The 12,995-nt window shown below is 56.0% G+C and overlaps 1 protein-coding gene across 5 annotated transcripts in view; it reads left to right on the top strand.

The window, feature by feature from the left end:
• ATP2B4 (ATPase plasma membrane Ca2+ transporting 4) overlaps positions 1-12,995 on the top strand; it is a 119,910-nt gene that overhangs the window by 59,749 nt on the left and 47,166 nt on the right. For all 5 annotated transcript variants that reach the window (XM_075910017.1, XM_075910014.1, XM_075910013.1 and 2 more), the window contains exons 3-6: positions 1,213-1,410; positions 6,164-6,421; positions 7,546-7,671; positions 8,787-8,912. In XM_075910017.1, coding sequence (XP_075766132.1) covers positions 1,213-1,410; positions 6,164-6,421; positions 7,546-7,671; positions 8,787-8,912 — 708 coding nt within the window. The remainder of the gene's footprint in view (positions 1-1,212; positions 1,411-6,163; positions 6,422-7,545; positions 7,672-8,786; positions 8,913-12,995) is intronic.

The raw sequence follows: 12,995 nt of genomic DNA, 5'->3' as shown, positions 1-12,995 counted from the left end.
TACCCAGCCCGAGCGCAGACAGCACGGCCAGCGTGTCTTCGCCACTTGGGCATACATGTAGGGATGCTCCCTCGGGTCACACCTGCACACGGCTATTGGTGGCTTCCTCCTCTCCCATCCCTTTGCTCACCAGGCCCACGCTCCCCGGATCAGCCTGCCGTGCTGTGGGGGGATTACAGCTGGGAACCAGAGTAAAGCCACCCTCTGGCCTCATGACCCCCTCCGCCTGCTCTTGGGTCCCAGGCCAGCCTCTGAGGTCATGGAGAACGTAGAGGGGATTCCCAGGTCTCCCTCTTGCTGCATCATCCCAGGGAAATCAGCCACCTGGCCCCAGCTGGACTGGCTGGTCCCTGAGGGCACCTCGGGCACTTGTAACCTCCCTGCAAATCAGTGCTGTTTGCTGCCGCTGGGGGAAGCCTTATCGTTTCAGGGCCGGAGCGCCCTCTGCTGTTGTGTGCTGGGGAGGCCCGGCCAGAAAAGCACCTGCGTGGGGGTAACAGAATAAAGCAGCAGTGCAGTCCAGTGGGTAGCAATGTTCCCTCTAATTCTGGCCATCTGTGTGTGGAATAAATTTTGTTGTGTGCACCAAGGCATATGAAGTTGTGCACCACTCGCTGCTGGCGCTGGGCACTCTACTAATCAGTTGGGTGGCATGTGACTCTCCCCTGGCAGCCGCCCCTGCGCTCAGTTTACAGGGAACACTGGTGGGTGGGGCATCCAAAGTGACTTTGGGCAGGACACATCCCTGCTCGTTGACTCTTTCCCTTCCCCCCCATCTGTGTTACCTGTTCAGTCCAGGACAAGGTTTGTCTCTAGGGATGTAAAATCCCAGTTAATCAGTTAAGTGGGATCCGGCTACCTCTGCCAACCCCCTGTGCTTCAGGCTGCTGGCTCCTGCTCCTGGCCCCACTGTGCGCAAGGTGGCTGGCTTCTGCTCCGGGCTCCCCCTCGAGGCTGGAGCAGCTGTCCGCCCGCAGGGAGCCATGGGTGGGGAGCTGCTCCCGGTACCAGCTAACCAGTTACCTGTTCACATCCCTAGTCTGTATGGCACCCAACCCAATGGGTCCTGATCTAGGCTGTGATCCAAACCCCGAAGAAAGTGCTGGAGAACGAAGGGATCCAGGGATGTCTGAGGGTGATGTGTCAGCTGCAGGGGTTGGGGTGGCAGGTTACTTGTCTCCCCTCACCTCTCCTCCTTGCCTCCCTCTCCAGGCTTGTCTGGGAACCCCGCGGATCTGGAGAAGCGGAGGCAGGTCTTCGGCCAGAACTTCATCCCGCCTAAAAAGGCCAAGACCTTCCTGCAGTTAGTCTGGGAGGCGCTTCAGGACGTCACGCTGATCATCTTGGAAATCGCAGCCATCATCTCCCTGGGCCTGTCGTTCTATCACCCGCCAGGCGGCGACAACGAATGTGAGTGCCCTGCCGCAGGGTGGGCGGGCCGGGAGCAGAGTCCCCGGGAACGTTCAGTCCAGGAGCTGCTCTGTTGTATCCCCTGGGCTGTTTCACGTGCATTCCCGAGAAGGCTTTGTGGTCGCTGCTTTAGGCTTCCCCTTTGGCCTCCGTCCTTGACTGGGGACACTCTCGTTGCACCAGCGTCACTGGAGCTATCTGGATTTGCACCGGCTGGGGATTTGGCCCAACGGTGTCAGTGGATTTGCACCAGTTGAGGGGGATCTGGTCTTCCCTTCGCCCTCCCTACCCCTGTCTCAGCGCACATGCAACCTGATTGTGCCCTGGTCTACACTCGGGCTTTATTTCAAAATAACGCCCCTTATGTTGAATTTATAAGCAGGGCGTCCACACGACCAAGCCCATTATTTCGAAATCTATCCTCCTGCTTTCCTCGGGGAATAACGCTAATCTCAAAATAGTTACTTTGAAATAGCGGGAGTGTGGAATCTCCGATGCCGCTGTTTCGAAATAACGACTCCCCAGAGTTGTTCAAATTTCTCCCCAGTGCTTCCTGGGGACCTAAGTCGAGGTAGCGCGTCCACATTACGGCGCCTGCCTCAGACTCATTTTGAGGCTTCCCCGTAATGGGGTCACGCTATTTTGATTTTGTTAAATCGGGAGTTACGTCAATTTTGGATATTTGAAAATAGTTTCCTAGTGTAGACGTGCTCTGACAGATTTCCCCTAGCTGAGATCTCTAACATACAGCTGATATCTTGACTGTTTTCTTGCCCGTTTGCTTTCCCTCCAGTCTCAGCATGAGGGATGTGAACATGTACCTGAGTATCTGGCTAAGCCTGAGCTCGCCGGTTAACCCTCACAGTTATACACAGCCCCCCGCTTCTCCCGCATTGCTGCCTCTGTATCTGAGGCAGCAAGGTGGGAGCAAGTGGGAGCCGGTGCTGGGCTTAAAAGCCAGCTCCCTGTGAGCATTGGCTCCCACCTGCCTTGCTGTGTGTAGACATGTGACCGCTGAAATTTTCAGTGGTAACACATTTACCACAAAATCGACGCATTTTAACATCCCTACTCCGCACACCTCTCCCGCTGGGCAGCTAGATGCTACAGTGCTGGGTGAGGCAGAACACCTGAACATCTGTGACCTGATCCAAAGCCTGTGGGAGCGAATGGAAAGCTTCCCATGAACCCTGAACGGGCTTTCGGGCAGGCCCATAGAGAAAAAGGGTGGCTAAGACATAGACATTAATTCCCTGCCCCTTGCACTGTCAGGGAGATACAGGATTCACTTAGTGCAATGCCCTGTTAAACACCATCCAGGCTCCACCTTGGAAGCAGCTGCAACTGAGGGGTGGAGGGTGAAGACGCCTGGTAATAGGGAACTGGAGAGTGCTCTGAGATGGTTTAGGCCAGGGGTGTTCAAACTTTTTTCAAAGAGGGCCAGATTTGATGAAGTGAACATGCGTGAGGGCCGACCATTTTGCCTGACATTCTTTGAACCATTAAAATTAAATGCAAATTAACTATTTTATGCAAAGTTTATTGCAAACGGCATACTTTTCATTTCGTCACATGGATGACAAATCTAAACAGGTGTTAAATCACTCTGCCTTTCATATTTGAAGGCCAGATGGAAAAAAAAATCTAGGAAGCTGAAATATATGTCAGGAACATTGTAAAGTACATTACATATTATTGGTAATAAAGGTTGTCTGTCAACTTTTAAGTTCAAAAAATATGAACAGGAACATAACACCAAGTATACATGTTGTGTCCAAATATATTTATAACTGATTTAGACCAACTGACATTAACTGAGATTTTACAATGTATTCATCTCAATACATATGGATTCATTGGGGGCCATAAAAGATAGATATTGCCAAATTACCTGGGGGGCCGTATTAAACCGGAACACGGGCCGCAATTGGCCCGCGGGCCGGACTTTGGACATGCCTGGTTTAGGCTATGCAGAAAGATATGAGAGCCGTCTTCTGAGTGTTGTAGTCTCTGCAAGGGGAAGTCAGCGGCATGAGCCATAGTGGTTTTCAAACTGTGGGTTGTGACCCATTATTGGGGGGTGAAATCTCAGGTGCTGGGTCTCGTTGCTGCAGGGGGATCAGGTGAGCAGTGGGGGTGCGAAGGCAGCTCCCTGCCTGTCCTGCACTGCACAGTGTGCTGCGCCCCAGAAGCAGCTGGCAATAGGCCTGGTTTGTTGGGGAGGAGCGAGAGGAGCGCACCGGGCTCCATGCACTGCCCCTGCCCCTGCCCCGAGCACCAGCTCTGCCCTCCCATTGGCTGGGAACCTGCTGCTGGCTGCTTCCGGGGGCAGCATGGTCTGTGGTGCCAGGAGAGGCAGGAAGCTGCCTTAGCCCCCCAGCTGCACTGCTGAGTGGGAGCCACTCAAGATAAGCCCCTCCTGCCCTAGCCCTGACCCCCACCAAAGCCGGAGTCCCCTCCTACAGGCCAAAGCTCCCACCCTCAGCCCCACCCCGGAGCCCACACTCCAGTCAAATTATGTTGGGTCATGGCCTCAACAGTGTTCTTCAACTGGGTCCTGAGAAACAAAGTTTGAAAGCCCCTGCTGCTAAAGGGTGCCGGGTGTTGTCTGTGAGACTCTAGGGCGTGGTGGGGTTTGGCAGCCAGGACTTTGCACACTGGATAACAGAGCTGAGTTTCTGTCCTAGAGGGGAGAGGAAGCTGCAGCCTGTCTCCCATCGTGTGTCTCTGCACCAGCTTATGGATGGAAATAAATCAGAGCTCCGCACACAAGGAAACTAGGCAGGCTTGGCTGGATGGGCTGAGAAAGGAGAGGGGCGGGGACAAATTCTGCTCTTGGCCGGAGGGAGCAAAATCATCCCAATCGGAGACCCCGTGAGAAATAGGCTCCAGGAGCAATAGGCTGAAGAGCAGAGGAGGGGCTTGGCTGATGGAGTGCCTGGGGCTTGGTCTGCATACTGGTGTGGAGGGTATCTAGGTAAACGGAGGCCTTTGCTGGTGTGACTGCAGCTGTGCCCCCCAAAGAACAGACCAGCCTGGGGGGGCCCTCCGTCCAGCTGGTCCGAGTCCTGCCTTTTCGGTGGCCTCATCCGACTCCCATCCAGGGCAGGGCGAGTGACTCCATTGACTCTGACAGGACTCGGAGCGGGCCCCTTCCCGCCAGCGCCGGAAGCTTTCAGGGAGGAGGAGCCTGCAGCCGGTCATCTGGCTGTGCCGCGCTGTGTCTAGAGCAGGTTCTCGGGGCCTGTCATGTATCCATGCTGGGGTTCCTATTGACCTGTGTGTGCGAAGGCTCTGTCTGCCACTGAGCCCCCACAGCATACGTACTCGTTTGCTTCGATATTAGCGGTGGTCTGTATAGCCTAGCCCGGCCAGATCGCCATGCACAGGCACACACCACAGATAAGACAAAATGGCCCCCCGAACCGCCTCATCCTACTGCATGATCATTGTCCTGTCTCGGTCACGCCTCTGTCCGTGTCCTTGGCGCGTGGGCGGAGGTGGGTGGTCTGGCCCCCATACTCTTAATTCCAGCTCTGAGGGGGCGCCTCTGGGTGGTGTGGGGGGGAGGGAGCAAGGCACTTCATTGAGCCTTTGTAAGCCGGGGCCTTGCTCTGTGAGGATGAATTGGTTACGGGTTGCAAAGTTCTCCGCAGGGGCTCAGTAATGGAGCTTGCTTCGTGTGCATGGGTTGCTGGTTTGTTCCTTAGCGCAGCGGTTTTCAAACTGTTTTTCTCATGACCCAGTTGAAGAAAATTGTTGATGCCGCGACCCAACATAACGTGACTGGAGTGCGGGTGGGGCCGAGGAGGTATTTTGGGCTGTAGGAGGGGGCTCCGGCTTTGCAAGGGGTCAGGGCTGGGGCAGGAGGGGTTTACTTTGAGTGGTCAGGGGTGCGGGGGGGGAGGGGGGCGGCGCTAAAGCAGCTTCCTGCCTCTCCTGACACTGCAGACCAGGCTGCCCCCAGAAGCAGCCAGCAGCAGGTTCCCAGCCCATGGGAGATCAGAGCTAGTGCTTAGGGCAGAGGCAGTGCGAGCAACCCTGGGCGCTCTCCCCCCATCTAGGAGCTGGGCCTGTTGCCAGCCACTTCTGAGGCGCAGCACAGTCTGCAGTGCAGGACCGGCAGGGAGCTGCCTTAGCACCCCCATGGGTTACCTGATACCCCCGCAGCAATGAGCCTCTGGACCTGACATTCTGTGGTCCAGGGCAGGGGCGCAAGCTCTAGACACTGGCTGTTTTTAAGTGTCAAACTGGGATAACAGTGGGGGAAAGTGATGTCCCTGGCCTCTGTTTGTCAGAGGCTGGAGAAGGATGGCAGGAGACAAATCGCTTGATCATTGTCTTCGGTCCACCCTCTCTGGGGCACCTGGTGCTGGCCACTGTCGGTAGACAGGCTACTGGGCTAGATGGACCTTTGGTCTGACCCAGTACGGCCGTTCTTATGTTCTTATGAGCTGGTGACTCGTCCCGATGGTGACGCCTAGAGAGGGCATGTCAGAAATGGGGCTAGACCCAGGCCGCTGCTCCAAAGGCTTGCCCAGCCTCTGCCGAAATAACTGCTGTGCAGAAACAGCTGGATGGGCAGTGGGCTGTCCCGTAGGGGAGGGGACACCGAAGGGGGTGACTTGTGGGAGAAAGGGACAGAAGGCATGTGTCTGTACGTAGGCCTTCCAGCTGTGCCACACGCTGACAGCTGCACCAAGCTGTCCCGTGCGGGACTGACTTTTCCTCTGTGCTTCCTGCCCCGCGGCAGTGTGCGGCCAAACCACGGCGGGCGCGGAGGACGAGGGGGAGGCGCAGGCCGGCTGGATCGAGGGGGCAGCCATTCTCTTCTCGGTGATCATCGTGGTGCTGGTGACGGCCTTCAACGACTGGAGCAAAGAGAAGCAGTTTCGGGGCCTCCAGAGCCGCATCGAGCAGGAGCAGAAGTTCACGGTCATCCGCAAGGGGCAGGTGATCCAGATCCCCGTGGCCGAGATCGTGGTGGGCGACATCGCGCAGATCAAATACGGTGAGTGGCAGGGGAAGACGCGGTGGGCAGAGAGCTGAGCTTGTCAGTGTAGACACTCCTCCCCGCTCCTGTGTCTGTCTCGCACCTTCCCCTTCCCGCCTGGAGTCCGTTCAGTCATGGAGCTGTCTGCAGTGGAAACGTAGCCTCCTGCTGCCTTCTTTGCCGGACACACAATACCCACTTGTCCCAGCCCACCTCAGTCCTGACCTGTAAGTAGGGCCCTCCCAAATTCACAGCCACGCGAAACGCGTGAAATCTGGTGTCCTCCCACAAAGTCAGTCCTTTCGTGGGCTTTTCCCAGATACCAGGCAGCTTTCCCGAGGGAGAGCAGCATTTCTCAAACGGGGGGTCCTGATCCAAGGGGAGTTGCAGGGGGATCGTGAGGTGGGTTTCAGGAAGGTCGGGACGTTGGCACCCTTTTCTGCACTGCCGTCAGCGCTGGGCAACGGGAGAGCAGTGGTTGGAATTTTGGCCAGCAGCCGCGCAGAAGGAAGTAGCGTAGAAGTGAGGGTGGGAATAGTGCAACCCCTTTACAATCACCTTGCAATTCCCCCCCCCCACACACACACAACTCCTTTTTGGGGCACGAGCCCCCCAGTGACAATGCTGTGACATTTCTGACTTAAATAGCTGCATCACGAAATGTACCACCTTTCAAACCCCGGGCCTGTGACATTGACCAAAATACATGGTGACTGTGGTAGGGCCCTACCGAGAGGGGTGGGTATCCCGGGAGGAGGGCGTCTCTGACTCTAACTCCATTCTCCTAGCCAACTTTTGCCCTGGGCTCCTCATGCACAGAGGCAGCGGTTGGTGCTACGCTGAGCTCTGTGGCGGGCCTTTTGTGCTGCAGCCACTTACCCAGCGGGCCTCGCCGGGTTGTTTTTGCTTTGGATTATGTGTTCATTGTGCTCTCCAGTCAGCCACCCCCCCGTGCTGTCCATCCCTGCCCGCCACGGGAGTTCGTCTCCACAGCTACGCCATAAGGACGGGCTTGGACAGGCAGCACGGTGCCTGCTCGCGTCTTGTCTTCTCTTTCCACCGTTGGCCCTGGGGGATCTCCGTGACACCGGCCTGAGAAAAGGGCAGGGACGAGCTTTGTGACATGTTCCCTCCTCTCTCAGGTGATCTGCTGCCCTCGGATGGGATCCTGATCCAAGGTAACGATCTGAAGATCGACGAGAGCTCTCTGACCGGGGAGTCAGACCAGGTCAAGAAATCCCTGGAGAAAGACCCCATGCTGCTATCAGGTGAGGCCTCCAGAGGTGACCTGTGACCCAAGCCTTTCTCGATTGGGCTGGAAACCCCAGCCAGCTACTTAACCTCTGGCTGCTTTGGCGTTCAGACTATGCCGTCCTGGTACCCTCCCAGTGCCGGCTCACGTTAGACCCCGTTCCGCGTGCCCATCCCTGGAGCCTGGACAGCAGGAGAGGGCCTGATCTCTGCCATCCATTCATGGTCCTAGCACGGCACCTGTAGAGTGGCCCCGCAGCTACCGGACAGGCCAAGAATGGGCTTGGTTTCTCCTGAGGGGCGAATATAGGTGATGGGCAGCCAACCTTGGAGAGCAAATCCCCTTCCGGGGCAGGGGCAGGATGGGCAGCAGCAAAGCCAAGCTTCCATTGCGCGTTGCTCCTGGCCAGTGTCTCCACCCTGCCCTGGAGAGGTTTCTGTACTGCGGTGGCACGTGGCTTCTATGGGGATTGGGGAGGAGGACCTAGCATGACTGATGGGACCCCTTCTAGTGGGGGGTTCTCTCTCGGGCCATTCTCTCCTTGGGTTCTCTGCTGACAAGAGGTCAGTTGTGATGACGATGCCTGTTCCATGAGAACCTGGAATGGGATCCGCTTACGTAACTTAAACTGAGGCCCCGAGGAGCCATTGTTATAGGAATAACTTTGGGGCTCTGTTGGCCTGGGCTATATTTGAATCCATGACCCCGAAGTGACAGGCACCGTGCCGGATTCCCCTGAGGCAGTTTCTTGTGTTAAAATATTCTGGAAGTCGACTTGTTCACGTCTCTTCTTAAGAACATAAGAATGGCCAGACCAAAGGTCCATCTAGCCCAGTATCCTGTCTGCCAACAGTGGCCATTTCCAGCTTCTGACAAACAGAGGCTAGGAACATGATTCCTACCTATCCTGGCTAATAGCCATTGATGGACTTATCCTCTGTGAATTTATCTAGCTTTTTTTTGAACCCGGTTAAAGACTTGGCCTTCACAACATCATCTAGCAAGGAGTTCCACAGGTTGACTGTGTGAAGAAATACTTCCTTGTGTTTGTTTTAAACCTGCTACCTATTCATTTCATTTGGTGTCCTCCTGATTTTCCCATCTCCCTTGATGTTTCATTCCCCTGGCCAGGTACCCATGTGATGGAGGGCTCTGGACGCATGCTAGTGACAGCCGTGGGCATCAACTCGCAAACAGGAATCATCTTCACTCTTCTGGGGGCGGGAGAAGGTGACGAGGAGAAAAAAGTGAAGAAAGGTAAGGAGCTCTTCGGGAGCCCAGGTTTTTCTTTTTGGGAAGCATCTCCTGGAATGCAGTCAGCTGTGGCCATGGCTGACCAGGAACACACAGTCCTGTTCGTGAGAGTTCCAAGCTGGGCCTATAAACATTGGGGCTGTGTCTACACTGCACCCCTTTTCCGGAAAAGGGATGCAGATTAGACACTTCGGAATTGCAAATGCCGCGGGGGATTTAAATATCCCCTGTGGCATTTGCATTTACATGGCTGCCGCTTTTTTCCGGCTCAGGGTTTTGCCGGAGAAAAGCGCCAGTCTAGACGTGATTTTCCTTGAAAGTAGGAATAAAGGATCCTCCGGAAAAGGGTTTATTTTCTGGAATGTCACTTCTAGACTGGCGCTTTTCTCCGGCAAAACCCTGAGTCGGAAAAAAGCGGCAGCCATGTAAATGCAAATGCCACGGGGGATATTTAAATCCCCCGCGGCATTTGCAATTCCGAAGTGTCTAATCTGCATCCCTTTTCCGGAAAAGGGGTGCAATGTAGACACAGCCTGGGAGACAAAGCTGGGGATCCCACTTCTGCCACCAGCAGGCCATGATGCAGCGAGTCCAGGGAACGCACAGCATATGAAGGCCCCTTCCGTGTTTGGGGGCCTCTGCTTGGGCTCCCCTTCCAGTGCCTCCTTTGTGACTCACCCTTCGTCGCTCTGTCTCCATCCCGCTGCAGCTCGGGAGCCTGTGCGGGGCAGGGTTTGACAGGCAGAATGAGAGTGACTCTGGAGTTTCTATCAGAGGGCTGGCTTTGGTGAGGAGGTTGGCAGTGGGGTCACAATTGTTCTGACCCCGTGGAGGGAGGTGACAGATAGCTGGAATGGTCCATGTCCTCCAGAAAGTCCAGCACTCGAGCTTCACCCGCAGCGTCTTTCTTTCTCTCCATTTGTTTTCTCTCTCGTTTTCATCCAAAGACCGACTCCCCTCCCCCAAGTGTTGACCTGGCAGTGTGGGAGGGGAAGGACGGCTAGGTTGACTTGCTTCGCTCTGCTGTAGGAGTTCCTGCGGGCGGAGGGTCGCTCCCAGCTTCCTGACTTCGGCGGGCGGGGGAATCCCTGCCCCACACTACATTGCAAACCTTGGACTCATTCCCGTCTTGGCTGCCCTTTTGCTGCAGCTAAGAGCCGGGGGCCCTTGTAATTAGAGGGTTTAGCCCGCCTCTCTGTTGGCTGGTGCCAGGTGACGGGAGGGGCACACTGCGCCTATCAGTGCCCTTGTCCGAATCCCTTGTGTTCTGGATGCTGACTGCACGCCGAGGCGCGGCAGCATGTGGGGCGAGAGAAGAGCACAGCTCAGCAGGGTGTGCCGCTCACCGACACAGCATCGACTGGGCCAGAATCCACAGACGCCTCCCTGCCACCTCGCCCACGTCTTGCTGCTCATTCCGCTCCCTCCGCCCCAGCCCCTGTCAGCCACGGATGGCTCCAAACCGCGCTGCCTCCCTTGAGAGGCCTCTAGGGCCCCGAGACAACCCACACACGCCCCGCTCGCCATACGGGCTGCCTGAAGGATCTAGGAGCTCATCTTGGGGGTGTTGCGGGGCCGCCTTGAGGCACAGTGGCCTTTGGGGGCAGCTCAATAAATGCAGCATCCCTGCCAGGTTGGCGGTACCAAGACAAAGCATCCCTGTGTTTTGGGAGAACCTTCTCTCAGGAGCTGGAGTTGGAGGGGAGAGCGGCAGGGCTCCCATACAGTCTAAAACTCCCTCCACTCACCACCTTCTCTGACGTGGGTGTTTTCCCCGTCTCAGGACAAGTGACTGCCCCCCTCCTTCCCTAGACATGCCAGCTGTGCTACTCACATCTGCCTTTGCACAGAGACGGGGGGCCGAGCGGGAACACAGCCCGCGGGCACATCGTGCCTGTGTCATTTGGTGCCTAGCAGATCGGGGGGGGGTCACTCGACTCTCCTGGGCTTGTGCTGCCACGCCGAAATCAGACAGTGACTCAGCCCCCCCCAGCTGCTGTAAATCCAGCTTTGGTCTGTGGGAGTCCAGGATCGACACCAGTTTACACCAACTGAGGGTGCTAGGTTCCAAAATATCTGCTTCCGCCTTGCTCCCGGGTAGCGGCAAAGGTGTCAGTGGTGGAAGGTATGTGGCTTATCATAGAACCATAGAGCTGGAAGAGACCTCAGGAGGTCATCAAGTCCAGCCCCCTGCCCAAGGCAGGATCAATTCCAACTAAATCAACCCAGCCAGGGCTTTGTCAAGCCGAGACTTAAACACCCTAGGGAACCCATTCCAGTGCTTCACCACCCTTCTAGGGAAATAGTTTTTCCTAATATCCAACCTGGACCTCTCCCACCACAACTTGAGACCATTGCTCCTTGTTCTGCCATCTGTCACCACTGAGAACAGCCTTTCTCCATCCTCTTTGGACCCTCCCTTCAAGAAGTTGAAGGCTGCTATCAAATCCCCCCTCACTCTTCTCTTCTGCAGACTAAATAGACCCAACTCCCTCAGCCTCTCCTTATAGGTCATAGGCTCCAGCCCCCTCATCATTTTGGTCACCCTCCGCTGGACCCTCTCCAATGCATCAAAGCAGGCCGATGCTCCCTCTTTGGCCATCAGCGGAACAGGCCCTCTGTGCTCTCCACCCCGCTTCGGCGAGCCCTCTGGGGATTAGGAAAAGAGAGTGGATGCTGGGATCTCCCCTTCTGATGCTAACGGACAACGCCTGTCCGAAAGATTACGGAGGATGCGGTAGAGTCTCCCCTCCTGTGAGCCAGACGCTCCCGTAGCGCCTGTCTGCAGGGGAATCCCTCCTGCTCACGATCTTGGGCCTCGTTTTTCCCGCTGTTACAGGAAGTGGCACCCGGTTTATTGATGCTGTGTCCTAAATGCCACTTGGCATTTCCCCGTCCCTGGACTGCCGCATGGACTGACAGGTGAAGTCTGGCTTGACGTCACGTGTGCTGCGGCCCACACATGTTGACAGCAAGGGGGTGCGTGGACCAAGGGGGGTGTTTCTCAGGGCCCAGTCCTCTCAGTGTCACTGGGTGGGAGGGTGTCCGGGGAAAGAGCCCCAGCTCCGGACCCACCAGGCGGCACTCATTCGTCCTGCCATGCGGATTTGTTTGCAGCTGCTCTTCTTTGTACCACAGGAGCACCCATACTCACAGCTCTGGGGCCCATTGTGCTAGCCGCTGTACATGGGCAGAACAAAGACAGCCCCTGCCTCAAAAGAGCTTCCAAACGAAGTCTAGGACTGTTCCGTTAGCAGACTGCTAGAAGATTTGCCCGGCGTTGCTCGGGTCCTTAACGCCGTTCATCGCTGTCTTTTGGAAAATAAAATGAAAATGTCCAGGCTTCATTTGAATCATTGCTTTGGGGTGGGGCTGGGGAGGAGGGGCTCAGGCTGCAGGCTGCCCTGGGAAGAGAACTCCCCAGCCCTCTCTCACTGCAGCAGCTTGGGGCCAGGGGAAAAGCGCCTCCCCATGGCCGTTGCAGCTCCAGCAAGCACAGCAGGGGGAGAGGGGCATGTCCTCCTGGCTGGGCACAGTCAGGTTCATCTGCCCCAGCGCTCCTCAGCCAGAGTGAGGAATGCAGAAAACAGTGAACTTTCTCCTGGCTCCCTAATGAAGGGGAACAGCCAGCGATGTCCCCGTATGAATGGGAGGGGGGGAACTTCAACCACCCTCCCTAAAAAGCACCTGGGGTAGGAGGTTTGAGATGGGGGCAGTCCTGGATGCGGTCGGGGGCACCTCCCAGCCAGCCCCTTTTACCTGCCTGCTGATTGTCTTTTTTTATGGGAAGCAATCCCATTCCTGGCACATCCCATTTCCCTGGCATAACCAAATCCTTACCTTGGTTTAAGCTATAAAAGGCAGCTGGCTACCAAATTTGGTGGTCCTAGCTCTTACCATTTAGGAGTTCTTGAGCAGACGGACAAACAGTCAAACTCTTGAAAAAAAGTAGTTCAGTAAATCTGTGCTGCGGTAACTGGAAATGAGGTGTCTAACCAGATGGAGTGTTGTGGTAGCCGGAAATTGGGTGTGGGTCTAAAAGAACTTCTCCACCTCAAATTGGAGTTATGGGCTCAGTGCAGAAGC

This window comes from Pelodiscus sinensis, chromosome 27 (assembly GCF_049634645.1).
Source record: "Pelodiscus sinensis isolate JC-2024 chromosome 27, ASM4963464v1, whole genome shotgun sequence".
In the NCBI taxonomy this organism is placed as follows: Eukaryota; Metazoa; Chordata; order Testudines; family Trionychidae; genus Pelodiscus; species Pelodiscus sinensis.
Note: the sequence above shows the minus strand (reverse complement) of the source record. Positions and strands in the feature narration are given on the sequence as shown.